This window comes from Mandrillus leucophaeus, unplaced genomic scaffold (genome assembly GCF_000951045.1).
Source record: "Mandrillus leucophaeus isolate KB7577 unplaced genomic scaffold, Mleu.le_1.0 Scaffold202, whole genome shotgun sequence".
NCBI lineage: Eukaryota > Metazoa > Chordata > Mammalia > Primates > Cercopithecidae > Mandrillus > Mandrillus leucophaeus.
The window spans coordinates 2,323,870-2,342,058 of record NW_012102055.1 but is presented as its reverse complement, the minus strand read 5'-3'; the positions used below and the strand labels follow the sequence as shown (position 1 = coordinate 2,342,058).

General features: G+C 42.5%; 1 protein-coding gene across 3 annotated transcripts in view; it reads left to right on the top strand.

Annotated features, from left to right (window-relative positions):
• Positions 1-18,189, top strand: part of BFSP1 (beaded filament structural protein 1, filensin) — a 95,398-nt gene that overhangs the window by 28,580 nt on the left and 48,629 nt on the right. Inside the window, exons 1-3 of one of the 3 annotated variants that reach the window (XM_011979469.1) lie at positions 8,895-8,976; positions 9,087-9,134; positions 11,669-11,795. The exons of the other annotated variants lie outside the window; for them this stretch is intronic. Of the exons in view, the coding sequence (XP_011834859.1) occupies positions 8,895-8,976; positions 9,087-9,134; positions 11,669-11,795 (257 nt within the window). Of the gene's footprint in view, positions 1-8,894; positions 8,977-9,086; positions 9,135-11,668; positions 11,796-18,189 lie in introns of those variants that run through there. 3 annotated transcript variants of the gene reach the window in all.

The following is an 18,189-nucleotide window of genomic DNA, read 5'->3' as shown; positions in this document are numbered from 1 at the left end:
TGCAATTTGGACTAGATCTTAAATTCTTTCCAGGCTACAACTCCAAACTAACATTCTCTGGATAGATTATGCCCACCATTAATATTTGTTTTTGCCCTGTTTCCATAAAAATGCCTCTATTGGCTGGGGGCAGTGACTCACACCTGTAATCCCAGCACTTTGGGAGGCTGAGGCAGGCAGATCACCTGAGGTCAGGAGTTTGAGACCAGCCTGGGTAAGATGGTGAAACCCCTGTCTCTACTTAAAAAAAAAAAAAAAAAAAATTGGCCGGGCATGGTGGTATAAGCCTGTAAACCCAGCTACTTGGGAGGCTGAGGCAGAAGAATTGATTGAGCCTGTGACGTAGAGGTTGCAGTGAGTTGAGATTGTGCCACTGCACTCCAGCCTGGGCAACAGAATGAGACGCTGTTTCAAAAAAAAAAAAGAAAAAGAAAAACAATGCCACTTATTAAAAATCCACTTGCTTTATGTTTTAGACAGCAGGAGACTGGTTTTCCAGCCAATTCACTTAGATTCCAAATGCCTTCAAATTTCTTTTTACAAGGATTGTTAAACTGGGCTTAAGCATTGTATTAGTTATCACTGGGTACTATTTGATTTTTAAAATAATTGTTTGTTATATTCAACAGGAGTACAGATGGTTAAAGTTTATGTCTTCCAGGCTTCAACAGTTCTGAATCAAGCTAATAATGGCCCAAATATTCCAATCCACACCATCCCAGGAGGAGCCCGGTTTTTACAGGTCTTTAACACAGCAAGTGAGAGATTTCAGTGCCCTCAAAATTAGGCAAGGATGACAACCCTGTTCAGCAGGAAGCAGCTTCGGAAGATGGGATCTTTGGCCCTGTCTCCTGAAGAATAAGAAGGATGAAATCTCTCTGGGGGAGTTGAGATACAGTAGGAATGGGACAGAATTCCTCCCTCATATATAGATATTTTTACTATCTTTTCCTTAATTATATTTGATTTTTCATAGAGACGAAGTCTCACTGTGTTGCCCTGACTAGTCTCAAATTCCCGGATTCAAAGAATACTCCTGCCTCTGTTACTGGAAAAAGGAGTTAATATGGTTTGACTCTGTGTCCCCACCCAAATCTTTTTTGTTTGTTTGTTTTTGAGATGGAGTCTTGCTCTGTCACCCAGGCTGGAATGCAGCAGTGGCATGATCTCAGCTCACTGCAACCTCTGCCTCCCAGTTTCAAGCAATTCTCCTGCCTCAGCCTCCCAAGTAGCTGGGATTACAGGTGCGTGCCACCACACCTGACTAATTTTTGTATTTTTAGTAGAGACAGGGTTTCACCATGTTGGCCAGTCTGGTCTCGAACTCCTGACCTCATGATCCACCCGCGTTGGCCTCCCAAAGTATTGGGATTACAGGCGTGAGGGGCTGCTCCTAGCTGAAACAAAGAGCTTCTTTCTTCTTTGTTTTTTAAGTGGAGTCTCACTCTGTTGCCCAGGCTGGAATGCAGTGTGGTGTGATCTTGGCTCACTACAAGCTCTACCTCCCAGGTTCAAGGGCTCATCCTGCCTCAGCCTCCTGAGTGGTGGGTACTACAGGTGTGTGCCACCACACCCAGCTAATTTATATATTTTTAGTAGAAACGGGATTTCTCCGTGTTGGCCAGGCTGGTCTCAAACTCCTGTCCTTAGGTGATCCACCTGCCTTGGCCTCCCGAAGTGCCAGGATTACAGGTGTGAGCCACTTTGCCCAGCCCCAAATCTTATCTTTAATTGTAATTTCCACATGTTGAGAGAGGGACCTGTAATCCCCATGTGATTGGATTAAGGGGGTGGTTTCTCCCATGCTGTTCTCATGATAGTGAGTGAATTATCATCTGATTTGATGGTATTATAAATGGTAGTTCTTCCCGCACTCTCACGTGCTCTCCCTCTTTCTGTCACCTGTCACGATGTAAGACATGCCTGCTTCCCCTTCTGCCATGATTGTCAGTTTTCTGAGGCCTCCCCAGCCATGCGAAGCTGTAAATCAATTAAGCCTCTTTCCTTTATAAAGGAAAGCCTCAGGAAGTTCTTTAGAGCAGCGTGAAAATGGACTAATACACAGGTCTTGATCCAGACCCCAGGAGGGGATTCTTGAATCCTGCACAGGAAAGAATTCAGGGTAAGTGGTAAAGTGTGATGAAAGACAAGACAGTTTATTGGAAGCTACTCTGTCACGGAGTAGCACATTTTCAGAAAGCAAGAGGAGGAACACACCATTTTTGTTTCAAGTTTTTCTCATATAGGTGTCTTCTCTATGTAAAGACTAAACTAAGCTGTGCCAATGTGCAGGTGGGCCGACAGCATGACAAAATTTATTATTCTGTTGATTTAAAGAAAATGATGTTTGGCATTTTAGTGTGGAAGTACATCAAAGCACAAGTATAATGATCTTGAAAGCATATCTTGTTATTGATATTGGGACATCTAGGCTTTCTGTTGTTGTAGGAGTTTGCCCTGGGAGACATTATCAGGCTGCCTCCTATGTTGTAAACACCTTAGGACCATGGGTTGTGACTGGAAAAGAGTGTGCCTCACTAGTTTTAAGATGGAGTTGATTTTTTTTTTTTTTTTTTTTTGAGACAGAGTCTTGCTTTGTTACCCAGGCAGGCTGGAGTGCAGTGGCGCCATCTCGGTTCACTGCAAGCACTGCCTCCCAGGTTCACACCATTCTCCTGCCTCAGCCTCCCAAGTAGCTGGGACTACAGGCGCCCGCCACTATGCCCAGCTAATTTTTTGTATTTTTTGGTAGAGACGGAGTTTCACTGTATTAGCCAGGATGGTCTCAATCTCCTGACCTCATGATCCGCCTGCCTCGGCCTCCCAGAGTGCTGGAATTACAGGCGTGAGCCACCGCGCCCGGCCAAGATGGAGTTGATTTTAAAATGTTTTCACTCTGGCTGTCTTAGGCTCCTGCTTCCCTAACACCTTGGCCTTTCAAAGTGTTGGGATTACAGGCATGAACCACTGTGCCCGGCCCCCTCCTTCATAATGTTAAACCATGCCTTTTACTTAAAGAATTCCAGGAACTGGCCTTAGGAAATCTAAATATCACACCAAGGAAGGAATGCTGAACAATTGACTTACAGCCTTGTTGATGCTGGCCAGACCATCAGATGGCCCATTACTCAACATAACCATCACAGCCAGTTATGCCACCTGCATACCCTACCCCTCCTGTGCTTCACCTAGCCCAGCCTGCATACCCTACCCTCGGTGTAAATGCTCATGCTTTGCCTAATTAAAAAAGCCCTACCTGCTCTTTTTGGAAAGTCAGTCAAGGAATTCTCTTTTTCTCTTGTGCTACCTCCCTTATGCCTGGGCATAAGCTCCACTGAAGGCTCGCCTGGGAAAACTCTTTTGTCCTCATGTCTATTTCTATTGCATTGAGAGCCCAGGAATGAGAGGTTGGTAAAATATTGACTTTCCTCTTTTCACATGACAAGAACACAAATGATCAGATTATGTAACAGATACATTTTTCAGCTTAGGAATGCAGTTTGTAGGTGCTAATGATCATTTTAGTATTTGAACCTTTGTCTGGATGCATGGGAAAGTCTTAAAATGCTATTTGCCCTGAAAACTTGATTGGTTTCAGTTACTGGGGAAGCCTATTATTAGAGCTGCTAAAAGCTTGATGATTTTTGGAAAAAGAGGGATGTTTTACTTTTTTCATGAAGGCTTGGCTATTCCACAGCACTGTGAAAAATATCAGATACATCTGTATCTTTAGGTGGTGGATATTGAGGAAGTGGTAAGAGGTTCAAAACAGAATTATGGTTTTAACTCCGTATGTTATACCCAACTCTGTGTTGATTTAATGGGAACTCTCATACTAATTTTTTAAAGTTAGGTAATTTATTTCTTGTCTTAGTACTTCCTTTAAAACCAGCATAGAGGCTGGGCACGGTGGCTCAAGCCTGTAATCCCAGCACTTTGGGAAGCCAAGACGGGCGGATCACAAGGTCAGGAGACCGAGACCATCCTGGCTAACACAGTGAAACCCCATCTCTACTAAAAAAAAATACAAAAAACTAGCTGGGCGTGGTGGCGGGCGCCTGTAGTCCCAGATACTCGGGAGGCTGAGGCAGGAGAATGGCGTAAACCCGGGAGGCGGAGCTTTCAGTGAGCTGAGATCCGGCCACTGTACTCCAGCCTGGGCGACAGAGCCAGACTCAGTCTCAAAAAAATAAATAAATAAATAAAAAATAAAACCAGCATAGAATAGACACAGGTCTTTTGTTTTGTTACATTATTATTTCTAAAGGGCTGATCTATTAAAATAACTATGTAGAGGTACTTCAGTTAATTTGATTACCTGAAAACAATAATGTGGGGCTGTAGCAGTGCCTGTGCTGCACCCCCGTACCCCCTCAGCACTCACCTCTTATGTGCTAAAGGCTGGTTACCCTAAACCATCTGCCACTTTCGGTCCCACAAGTGCTACACAATTGGGAGTTGGGGTTGTGTAGGGAGCAGCCCTCAACCAATGATGGATAAGGGGTTGGTGGATAAGTACCCAGCTTCACATCCCTTGCCTGAGATATCTCTGTGATACATTCTACTCTGTCTCCTAGAACGCTTAGATAGGTTGAGATCCAGTTGCCCGCATAGTGATGGTGGTCATCCTCTCATCATTGGCTATTTTCCCTTCCCCCTCTCACCTCCCCACTCCTCTACTGGTGTCCTAGGATCATGTCCAAAATACAATACTTGTACTCAAATCCTTGCCACGGGGTTGGCTTCTGGGGGACTCCAAGCTAAGAAGGACGCTTAAAATAAACATAGACCACGTGCAAAAAATAAAGGCAGATATTTGTTAAGCACTTACCATATGCCAGACAACATTTAACTCTCACAACAACTCTTTTGGGAACTTCTGTCACCTTCAGTTTATACATGAAGCATGTGAGGCTTAGCGAGGTTCAGTGTCTTGTCTAAGTCATGCAGCTAATGGATCATGAAGGATTTAAATCTAGACTATTTAACTTAAGCGGACATAGTCTTAATGACCACATGTCCTACAATAGCATATCAAGTTGCTTCTCATATCTTCACTGGTACGTATTTCATAAGCTTTTGAGGGCATTTTGCTGGTGGATTTTTCTGATAGATGAGCTGATAGATTTTTTTGTAACCTATCAACAGTAATAATGTTGCATAACTTGGATGAGTCTGCATTCACCCAATGGAAATCTAAGTCACATGCCAGAAGGATTTTGTTTTCCAGCCACATCAAGAAGTTCAATAATGTTTTATTTTCTCCTGTCTCTTCTAAAATGTTTTTGCAGCTAACCACTGTTCCTGCTGTTTTTCTTAAAACTGGCTGCCCAGCTTAAAATTCATTGTGTGATAAATAAAGGTCACCATGTATGCCCTGATAACAAGCTGGATTGATCCAGGGTTTTAACTGGTTGTGATGCTGTGTGAGGCATATTCATTCCTGATAACATTTCATGGGCTCTGAATGACCCTTCTTTGAACTGAAATGCTCTTTTGACTGCTGACTTTATGAAGTTTTTTCTTTGTTACACGTCAAAATACGCTCTCTGCTTACCGCCACTGTTGGTTTTCAGAAAGGGTGAAACAAATGATTTGTGGTTCCTAGAAAATGTTATAAAATTGTTTCCCAAGTTAGGTCACTGTAGTTACAAAATTTTTGTTTCAGTAGAGGAGCTGGCCAAAAACAACAGAGCCAATGGTCAGTCATTATTCCAGGGGAAAAAAAAATATTGAGATTAGCTAGGAGTAACTGCCTCCTTTTCCACTGAAACATAGACAGATTCCTCTAGTGGTGCCGAAACTATTTTGAGATAAATCTCTCTCTCTTTATTTACTGGCTGACTTCCCTAGTTTCTGAAATTGACTTATAAAGTTTTGGAAGGCATTTTAACTTTATAAGGCAATTTATTACAAATTATTTTTCAGAAACATCTTGAGCCAACTAGAAATGAAAACAAGCTATGTTCTCGGGCTATATACTCTAATTCTCGTCTGATTTTTTAAAACTTGGCATTTAAATTTAGGGTTCCATGTTAAACAGTACACTTAGGAAGACTCTATTTGAGCTTAAAGAGACTAAGGAAAGAATGCCAAAAGTTTCCATCACCAGAGATATGGTATTATTCACAGGTAATGTGATGTTAGCAAGTGTTTAACAACTGACTTTTCTTTTTTTTTTTTTTTTTGAGATGGGGTCTCACTTTGTCACCAGAGCAGGCATGCAATGGTGCAATCACGGCTTACTGCAGCCCTGACCTCTTGGGCTCTAGTGATCCTCCCACCTCAGCCACCTGAGTAGCAGAGACTACAGGCGCATAGCACCATACCTGGTGCATTTTTTTTCTTTTTTGGTAGAGATGAGGTCTCTTGATGTTGCCTAGGCTGGTCTCGAACTTGTGGGCTCAAGCAGTCCTCCCATCTCGGCCTCTAAAGTGCAGGGATTACAGGCATAAGCCACAACGCTTGGCCAACAGCTGACTTTCTAGGAGAGAAATATCTTCATTTGTAGTGTTTATCAATTCCTGTGGTGTAGATACTCTCACCATTTCCAATTTCAAGCTACCGATGAGGTGTCAACCAGCTTGCAAAATTCCTGAAAATTTAGCAATTGGCTCTCATGAGCTCAGAGGCAACTCCAGAACACTTCTGCAGGCGACTCAGCCATCTAGTGCCCCAAATGCAGGCAGGGAAACATTGATGTGTTGACTCTGCAATGCCCTGAAATTGATTTTGGAGGTTATGAGGACATCAGGTAGCAAACCCTCACAAAGTGGCACTTTTGGATACACTGTGTGTGTCACCCCAAAACTCAGGTTACCTTGAAAAAATAATGTACCCTGAGAGAATTTTGTCCAAAATATCCTATTTAATTGTCGTTCTTGCCAAGTCATACAATTAGTCACTGAGGACAGTCCAAGGGCATTTGAGAGACAAGGACCACTCACAACTCTGTGGCTCTGGTTTAGACTGCTATGTTCAGCAAAGGCTGACCACAGAACAAAATAAGCAACCCAAATCCAACTTGGATGCTACCCTTTGTAATGGATTTTGTTTTCAGTTGACATCTGAAAAGCCACAGCCATCGAGGATGCCTGGGAAGTGTCTTCATTAGCTATCACTTAAGGACATCTCTTATTTTGTTCATCTTCTTAAAATAGAAAGCTCTTTTCCAAGGAATTAATTTTTTCTTTTCATGTATCTTGTAACTACAGTCTTTCTGTTGACTGGTGCACTGTTCTCTTTCTCAGTAAGTGTATTTTTGTTCTGTCCCTATATATTTCCTCTAATGATGAAAGACAATGTAAACCTAGCCGTCATAGCAGAGAGCAAAGTAAATTTCCATTTTGGACTGCTACTAAATTTGACCATGCCCCTTGAAACAGCCCAGTCAGCAAACATGGAATGAGAGGGCCTGGAGCTGCTGGTAAGATCCCTTGCAATGATCCATCTTTGGCCAGGCACTATTCAGCTTTCCCATTTAAGAGTTTCGAGACAAACCTCCCAACGTGCAAAAACTTTATCTTTTATTTCAAGTTTCTATCAAATATTCACTAATTCTTTTTTTTTTTTTTTTTTTGAGACAGGGTCTCACTGTGTTGCCCAGACTGGGGTGCAGTGGCTATTCACAGGCACAATCATTGCTCACTGCAGCCTTGAACTCCCGGTCTCCAGTGATCCTCCCACCTCAGCCTCTCAAGTAACTGGGATTACAGGTGCATGCTACAGCTCCTGGCTCCAATATTCACTCATTCTTTAATTCATTTTATTGGGCATCCACTTTGTGTCAGAAGCTTTAACTAGTTGATGAATGAGATTTTGTAGCTCTCAGCGTTCCTAATATCTAATGGGCCAAATGAATCACCAAAGCATGGTGAAGTGCCCATGGTGTAGTAGCAATAGTGGGAAACTATTACTACCTATAGGCTTTAAGGGAGAAGGAGGAAAGGATCTTGGAGGAGAGATTATGCTCAGAGCAGAAGGGAAGCAGGAAGGGAGTCTTTTTGACCTCCTGACAGTGACTCCCATTTGCCAAACCCTACAGGAGACTAGAGGACATGAGACACACCCGGAGGTGATGCAGTCTGGGAGGGCCAGGCTTTCTGTGTTGAGAGAGGCATGGAGAAGGATGGAGGGCGGACCCCTGGGGGGATCCTCAGGTGGAGAATGGCCACTGAGGAATGCCCAGCATTGCTATCAGCCCTGCCCTCAAAGAGCTGCAGTCTAGTGAAGATACTCATATGGCAGGTCTGCCAGGTTAACAGTGGGGGGCCATAACTCGAATGATGTCTTGGGGTATGGGGGGCGTGGGTGTGCAGAACTGAAGACCTCTTTAGACATCTTCCTCCATTATATTAATATACATGAGGGGTTGGATGGGAGGTGTAAAGGAGTAGGGAAGATGTTGGTGTCCAAGCTGAGGGTGACAGGCAATGGAGAAAAGGATGATGTATGCTGGGTGAGAAGTAAAGCCTGATGACATAAATTTCAAATAAATGAAGGCACAGAATTCAGCAGGTGTACCATGAGCAGGCAGGTGGTAGAGGGTGGAAGAGCAGGAAATATTCACATCACTTGTAGCTCCTTACCAAATGAACTAACAAGTCAGATGGTTGGAATAGGTCGTTCTTCGAATTTTGACCAGACCCTGCTAAACAATGGCGATCTTCTGTGAACTGACCATTTTAAAATTTCATTAGAAAACTTCATGTGGAGTTTAGGTCTGAGGAGGGCGTTGAGGGGCTTAAAATGTATAGTATACTCCTAAACTGTACCTTATTATACTCCTAAACTGTATGCACAGTATGAAAATAGTTCATAAAATAGCTTGCACTGTTGTCCCCCCCGAGTTTCAGGTCAATGCTGGGAAGCTAGTAAACTTTGGAAGACAGAACATGTTCTCTTGTGTTCAATCAGTCCCTGCTAATATCAATAGAAAAGTAGACGTGGGCCTACAAAACAATGGACAACCCAAATGTATGTTTCTTTTTTTTTTTCTTTTTTGCGGTGAGACGGAGATTTATTCTTGTTGCAAAGGCTGGAGTGCAATGGCGCGATCTCGGCTCACCACATTTTCTGCCTCCCAGGTTCAAGAGATTCTCCTGCCTCAGCCTCCCGAGTAGCTGGGATTACAGGTAAGTGTCACCACGCTCGGCTAATTTTGTATTTTTAGTAGAGACGGGGTTTCACCGTATTGCCCAGGCTGATCTTGAACTCCTGACCTCAGGTGATCCGCCTGCTTCGGCCTCCCAAAGTGCTGGGATTACAGGCATGAGCCACTGCGCCAGGCTCTTTTTATCTTTTTTTTGAGATAGACTTTTGCTCTGTGGCCCATGCTGGAGTGTGGCGACACAATCATGGCTCACTGCAGCCTTGACCTGCCAGGCTCAATCTATCCTCCCACCTCAGCCTCCCTAGTAGCTAGGACTATAGGGGCACACCACCTTGCTCAGCTATTTTTTTGTATTTTATATATATATATATATAGAGAGAGAGAGACAGGATTTCGCCATGTTGCCCAGACTGGTTTCGAACTCCTGGGCTCAATCAATCCACCTGCCTCAGCCTCCCAAAGTGCTGGGTGATAGCCACATGCCCAGCCCCCAAATGTATGTTTCAATCTATGAATACATGAATGTATATTTCTATCAGATATATATTCATGAGCTGGGCATGGCGGCTCACACGTGTAATCCCAATACTTGGGGAGGCTGAGTCAAGAGGATCACTTGAGGCCAGGCGTTTGAGACCACCTGAGCAACACAGCAAGACTCCTGTGTGTACAAAACAGTTTAAAAATTAGCTGGGCATGGTAGTGTGCACCTGTAGTCCCAGCTAGTTTGGCAGCTGAGGTGGGAGGTCGGTTGAGCCCAGGAGGTTGAGACTGCAGTGAGCTGAGATTGTACCACTGCACTTCAGCCTGGGCAAGACCCAGAGACAGAGAAAGACCCCACTGGAAAAAAAAAAGAGAAGAAATATATTCATGGATGCATGTGCCCAATTCCTTGGACTCTGTCTCCTAACTGGTACAAAGCAGGGCTGGAGCATCCTCCTTTTTAGGACAGAGTGGGCATGCCAGTTGGACAACTGTGGCTTGGTAATGCATCAAACCACCTAACAATCTATTCCCAGAAGGAAAGGGACTGTGGTTCAGATGTAGGCTGACCCAACTTGAAAGTGGTGGTAGGTTTGTTTAATGATATCTTAGAGAGAAATACAGAGCAGAAATATGAAAACCATGGCTAGATTTATAGCCACAGAAATTATAACCGTAAAAGAGACTTCTCCAAACTCAGTCCTGAGGATGGCACCCGCTGGGACAATGACTCATTTCTGCATTTCTGAGGTCATGGGAAGGGCTGCTTTTCATGCATAATCAGAATGACGATGAGTTGGTATGACAATGTCTCAAGGACATTCTGAGACTGTGTAGAGAAGGCAAGCCCAGATGTGTCTGAAAATCCATACCATCGTTTTGGTAGGTGTAACACTCCTACTGTGGTTGTCAATGAAATTTTGGTTGCTGAGACCATGATACCATCTGGTGAATCGAAGGAAGATTTTTGCATTTTCTTGCTATCATTAAGAAACACCTGTTGTCAGCACAATTTTCCTGGAGGTGTTGGGATTTTGAGAGGTAACTTTTTCTTTTGTTACAATTTCAAACTTATGGAAAAGTTGCAGGAGGAGTAAAAGGAACTTCTATACCTCATACCTAAATCCACCAATCATTTGCTTTATTATTCTATGTACTTATTTATATACATTTATATCAACATAAGTGCATGTCTATTATTTATTTTTTGAACCATTGAGAGTAAGTTGGACATCATGCCTCCTTATCCCCAAACCAGTTTCCTATGAATGAGGTCATTTTCTTTCCTTCCTTCCTTCCTTCCTCCTTTTCTTTCTTTCTCCCTTTCTTTCTTTTCTTTTTCTTCCTTCCTTTCTCCTTCCTTCCTTCCTTCCTTCCTTCTTTCTTTCTTTCTCTTTCTTTCTCTCTTTCTTTTTTTTTTTCTTTTGACACAGAGTGGCCTTCTGTCACCCAGGCTGGAGTGCAGTGGCACAATCTTGGCTCACTGCAACTTCTGCCTCCCAGGCTCAAGTGATCCTCTCATCTCAGCCTCCCAAGCAGCTGGAACTACAGATGTGTGCCACCATGCCCGGCCAATTTTTGTATTTTTGGGGTAGAGACGAGGTCTCACTATGTTGCTCAGGCTGGTCTTGGATTCCTGGGCTCGAGTAATCCTTCTGCCTCGACCTCCCAAAGTGCTGGGATTATAGGGGTGAGCAACAGCACCCAGCCAAGATCATTTTCTTACATGTCATAATACAATGTTTAAAATTAGACATTTTAAATCTGATACAATATTTTTATCAATCCCCATTCCATATTCAAATTTCATCATTTGTCATAACAATGCCCCTTATAGATTTTATTTTTGCAGTCTAGGGTCCAGTTTAGAATCCTGCATTACATTTGGTAATCCTGCCTTTTGTCGGTGCCCGTCAGTCAAAGAACCAGGCACACACTTGCTGTCACACAAATTTGGGTTTTTTTTTTTTTTTTGGATACTTGCTTCAGTTTCTGAATTAGACCCTGAGAAAAGCAGGTTGGATGCTTAGTGCTCTCTTTGATAATGTTTGAATATCAGGCTTCATTTTCCAGAAACTCTTCAGAGTCAACTACATGTGTGCAGTTGGAGAGACAGCCTTGCTTCTGAGTGTGTTTCTCCATCTGCTGTGATCCTTCCTGCAGACTCATCACTTTCAGGAGCACTGAGCATACTTCACAGGTGTGTCTTTAGGGACTGGGGCCTCACAGAGAGGCCCGGCTACAGGGAGCAGGGATAGCAGGGTTCCGGGAGCCAGGGGTCTGCCTGCCCTTTCACTCCTGGGCTGTTGGCCGCCTTATTCAAAATGAGACTTTCCGTAGCTGATTTACCTTTTGAGTTGGTCCAGTTTGGTTGGAAAGGCTTCAAACTGTGCACCCTGGAGGGACCATGTGGCAGGGCATTCAATTTTAGCGCGGGGTGGCCCTCTTGTGGCAGATATTTGCATATTCTGGGAAAAGGAGGGATGGTAAAAGGTGCAGTCAGTGTTGGAGCAGTATATTCGTTTGCTAGGGCTTCCAGAACAAAGCACCACAGATGGGTCCACCCTAACGGCCTCAATTTACTTTAATTACCTCTTTACAGGCGCCATCTCTGAAGGCAGCCACACTTTGAGGGAGTTAGGACTTCAACATGTGAGATTTGGAAGAAGACAATTCTGCTCATAATAAGCAGAAAGGAACCTTAGATATTCTCTAGCTTAAGTCCATCATTTTAGAAAACAGATTGACCTGATCAAGGTCACACAATAGTAGACAGCAGAGACCCAACGTGAAACCCATCTCTAAGGAATATATGATTATCTCCATTACCTTTTGTTTCTGTAAAATGTCCAAAGCAAACTCAGAATGTATCTTAACTGAGAGGGATGGCTCAAAATGCTAGAGTATGAAATTGACTAAAAGGCAAAGCATCTAAGCCTATTTTACTCAGGCGTTTAGATATTTGTTAGTGAAAAAATTTTAATTAAAAAATTTTAAAAGTTTATTTTACATTTAAATAACTTTATTTTATTTATTTTTTGAGACACGGTCTCATTCTGTCACCTAGACTGGAGTGCAATGGTACAATCTCAGCTCACTGCAATCTCTGCCTCCCAGGCTCCAGTGATCCTCCTACCTCAGCCTCCTGAGTAGCTGAGACTACAGGCATGCGCCTATATTTTTTGTAGAGATAGAGTTTCACCACGTTACCCAGGCTGGTCTTGAACTTCTGGGCTCAAGCAGTCCACCTGCCTTGTTCATCATAAAAGATATGATGAACATTAAACCTGGCATATTTCACTAATTTCTGATATTTTTATACTGCTAAAATCACCATGCATCTGGTATTTTGCTTTTCTTTTCCCCTTCAAGTTTGTTATAAGCATTTTCATTTATATCAAAGTATGTTCCACAAGGTTAAAAATTTTTTTTTTTTGAGACAAAATCTTGCTCTGTTGCCCAGGCTGGAGTGTAGTGGCGCAATCTCCCGCTCACTGCAAGCTCTGTCTCCCAGGTTCACGCCATTCTCCTGCCTCAGGCTCCCGAGTAGCTGGGACTACAGGTGCCCAGCTATTTTTTTATATTTTTAGTAGAGACGGGGTTTCACCGTGTTAGCTAGGATGGCCTCGATATCCTGACCTCGTGATCCCCCCGCCTCGGCCTCCCAAAGTGCTGGGATTACAGGCGTGAGCCACTGTGCTTTACCAGTTAAAATTGTGTGATGGGGCCATGTGTGCTAACTCACACCTGTAATCCCAGCACTTTGGGAGACTGAGGCAGGAGCATTGCTTGACCACAGGAGTTCAAGACTAGTGTGGGTAACATAGCAAGACCTTTTTTTTTTAAACATAAATACATAAATAAAATAAATAAGTACAATTGTTCCATGGTTATAGCCCATTTTCTCCTATTGTTACTGCAGTTTGCTAAGCCATTCTCCTCTCTGCACCTCTCCCTCTCTTAGCCATTATACATATATATATAGCTATAACATAAAGCAAGTTGTATTTATTAAATGTCTATACTGCAAAGGTGATCACACTTTTTGCAGGTGTTTTGGAAAATAATTTCAAACTTTCTAGTAAAAATGGCAAGAATAGTACAAACAACCCAGATTCACCTCTTAATATTTTGTCTAATTTCCTTTCTATCTCTCATACTTACTTATATTTATATTTATACATGCCATTTTATTCAGAATCATTTGAGAATAAGTTGCATACATCATGGGTCTTTGCTCCTAGATAGCTCAGAGTATATTTTCATTTTTTTGAGATGGAGTCTTGCTCTGTTGCCAGGCTGGAATGCATTGGCATTATCTCGACTCAATGCAACTTCTGCCTCCTGGGTTCAAGCAATTGTCCTGCCTCAGCCTCCTGAGTAGCTGGGACTACAGGTGTGCACCACCACGCCCTGTTAATTTTTTTGTATTTTTAGTAGACATGGGGTTTCACCACATTGGCCAGGATGGTCTTGAACTCCTGACCTCATGATCCGCCCACCTTGGCCTCCCAAAGTGCTGGGATTACAGGCGTGAGCCACCGCGCCCAGCCTCTCAGAGTATATTTTCTAAGAATAATGATATTATTTTACGTAACTGTAGCATAGTCATAAACTTCAGTAAATTTAATCTTAATACAATTTTGTGGTCTAATCTACTGTCTATATTCTAATTTTGTTAATGAACCTAGTGATAATCTTTAGAGCAGATTTTCTCCTCCACTACAAGATCCAGTCTAGGATCCATATTGCATTTATTTATTTATTTTTATTTTTGAGACGGAGTCTCACTCTGTCACACAGGCTGGAGTGCAGTGGTCTGATAATGGCTCACTGCAACCTCTGTCCCCCCGGATTCAAGGAATTCTCATGTCTCAGCCTCCCAAGTAGCTGGGACTACAGACACAAACCACAACGCCCGGCTAATTTTTTGTATTATTAGTAGAGACGGGATTTCACCGTGTTGGCCAGACTGGTCTTGAACTCCTGACCTCAGGTGATCCACTCACCTCAGCCTCCAAAGTGCTAGGATTACAGGCATGAGCCGCTGCACTCGGCCCTATATTGCACTTAGATGTCATGTCTCTTTAGTCTCCTTTAATTTGGAACATTTTCATAGCTTCTCTTTGTCTTTTATGATATTAACATTTTTATAGAATGTTTTTATTAATAGAATGTTCCTTCCTTGGGATTTATCTGGATGATTCCTTATGATCAGATATAGGCTATATATTCAGGTTATGCAGGCTAGATAAAAGACATGTCTTTCTCAGACAAACCCAGATACCCTTGAGAGTGGAAGATGATGCTTGCTATATTTATGCTGAGATAGTGGGTGTAAATGTGGACCGTCTTAGGCAAACTGGGATGTATGGTTACCATACTTATATAAGCAATTATATAAGCGATTATTCTCATTTTACCAGTCTCCATACTGGGACTAGATAGGTTACATCACTTACTGAAGTGATGGGACCAGAACTTAACCTCAGATCTTTCTTATTCTAACAACATACATTTCCTGTCCCTGCCCCCAAACTAGTGCCATTCAACTGTATCTAGAGTAACTCTTCCATAACTGACCTTTCATCAAGTCCTGTGGAACCTATCTCTACAAACATGCCTCTTGAATTAACAAATTCATTCAGCAATGATTTCTTCCTTATGCATATGATCTCTACTCCTACTGAATAACCTCCCACCAGTGATATGGTCTTTAGGGTTGTTGACAAATATTGCACACTCCTTCTAAGCACATAGCAGGATTGCGTTTCCCAGTGCACCTGAAGTTAGACAATACAACCGCAGCATTTTGCTAAGATCTTTATTTCAGAAGTTGTCCAGATTATCTTGTGTTTTCATTAGTCAGTATGGATTCTCCACCAGCACCCTGAGGGCAGAGACTTGATTTTGTGCAATATTTAACTCTGAGGCTATGCTTTGTGAGGAGGTATTTTCTGAGTGTTTATTTCACTGGATTAAATTGAAATAATTTTTTGTTATGTTTCTAGAATATATTTTTCTCAGATGGGATTCCCATGTGTGGTCTATTGAGTTGTGGGTCCTGATTCTCCACTCCAGCATGATGGGATTATCCACTCACACCCTTGCCAGGGCCTCAGGCTGAGCCCTGACTCCTCCTTGCCTCCTCTTGACTTTATTTGTGGCCATGTGATTTGCTTTGACCAATAGGATGCCAGCAGACATGATGCAAACAAAGGCCTGGGATGAGCTTGTATGGCTGGGCTTGCTCTTGTGCTTTTGTCATCGCTAGTTCAGAAGCTTGAGGGACATTGGGAGCAGAGCTGCCCCTGCTGAAAGGAGACCTACAGCTGGAAGACAGCTGAGCTCCCAGTCCCAGGGAATGCAGTGATAAATACTTCTATGCCATTTAGTTTTGGGGGCAGTTTGTTCTGTAGCAATATCTGACTGATACACGATATCAAAGGGAACAAATGATTTTTATAACTCTTGCTATATGTTGGTTTTGCTCTCAAGGAAGCCTGAAGTCAATTTACTATGCTATCAGCATGGTATATGTGCACCTACAAAAATATTCATGTGGTTCTTCTCAATTTGACCATACAATCAAATTTTATGTATTTTTATTTATTATTTTTATTTTTACAAATGAAAGAAATGGGGGTCTCACTATGTTGCCGAGGCTCGTCTTGAACTCCTGGCTTCAAGATATCCTCCCACTTTGGCCTCCCAAGGTTCTGGATTACAGGTGTGGCCCACTGCACCTGACCAAATCTAATTTTAAATGGTTTAAGGAAATAGAACAATAACCATGTCACCAGCACAGTTTAGGGCCTTACAGAGCTTTATTCCAGACTGAATCTATTATCTTAAGGTAATAATTTGGTGTAATAATAAACTCCACAAAGATCTGTGTAATTTTCTTTCTCCATCTTTAATTTGTAGTATAATCACACACAATTCATATAGTTAGTAATTATATGGTACTACTAATCCTCACTTTTAAGAAAACAACCCTTTTGATAATGATTTTTAAAGTTGGAGGTATGACAAAATATTTACATTCAGAAACATTCTCATCAAGTGGTATTAATTTCTTTCAACACCCACAATTTACTTTTAAATTTGTCAAAATCTAGCTATTTTATATATATATATTTCTTTCAACACCCACAATTTACTTTTAAATTTGTCAAAATCTAGCTATTTTATATATATATATTTCTTTCAACACCCACAATTTACTTTTAAATTTGTCAAAATTTAGCTATTTTGTGTATATATATTTTTATTTATTTATTTTAAAAGCTTGTCCTTAAAATCCAACTGTTAGTTCCATAATAAAAATTAAAATGAAACATAATGGCGAAAAATCCTTTATTATTCTCTAACTGAGGGTTGGCCAATTAATGGCGGATCACTTGAGCCCAGGAGTTTGAGACCAGCCTGGTCAACATAGCAAGACTCCATCTCATTTTTTATTAAAATTTTTTGTATTACATTTTATGTTAAAAAAAAAAGAAAAGAAAAAAGCAACTTTTTTTTCTTTTTTTTTTTTTTTTGAAACGGAGTCTCACCCTGTCACCCAGGCTGGAGTGCAGTGGCGCGATCTCGGCTCACTGCAGCCTCCGCCTCCCAGGTTCCAGCGATTCTCCTGCCTCAGCCTCCCGGGTAGCTGGGATTACTGGCACGCGCCACCGCGACCGGCTAATTTTTGTGTTTTTAGTAGAGACGGGGTTTCACCATGTAGGCCAGGCTGGCTTCAAACTTCTGACCTCAGGTGATCGGCTCGCCTCGGCCTCCCAAAGTGCTAGGATTACAGGCGTGAGCCACCTATTATAGCCCCATAGGTGAGGCCCTATTTGTTTTTTCCATTCAAGAAAGGATGTCAAACTCCATCGGAGCATGGGTGAATTATAAAAACATAACCGTGCATGTCTCCTAAGTTATTGTAGGCTCTTCACAAATATGCACTGGTATTACTAAGAAATTACTTGCGACACACCTCACTACTTATGGAGACATGCCATTTTATTTTGCATCCATGGTTAAGAACCTCTGCCATAGAGAGGGGTGCTAAACGTCGTGTTATGGTTATGAGAAAGAATTGCTGCATGCATAACCGAGCAATTGGAAATAAAAAAGACCAAAAGAAAAAAAAAAAAAAAAGAATTGCTTAAGTAATCAGAAAAAAAAAATGGCGTTGTTAAAGAGTTCTACAATTGAGTTTGAATGAGAGAGGAGACAAAGTGACAAGCCCTGGGCTCTTGAGCTAGTGCAAGTTTAAAGAGCTCGCCTGGGGAATTCCTTCACAGTCCCCAGTGGAACCAGTCAAAAGAGCGTCATGCCTTCCGTGTCCCCTGACCCTCCATTCAATCAAAAGCAACAGGCCTGAACAATCACGGAACAAAAACCTCATTGCCCGCGTAACCTTCCAACCCCGGAGCTGTATGGGCCGCTAATCCGCCGCACAAAGCGGGCAGCTGCTCTTTTCTTCTCCCGCGCCCGGGCCCAACTGCTGATCGGCTCTGGAACGTCCCAGTAGCGCGCCGGGGGCCTCCGGTGTTTATTTAGCGGGCTGCTGGCTGCGCCGGGGGCCTCCTGGAGAGCCG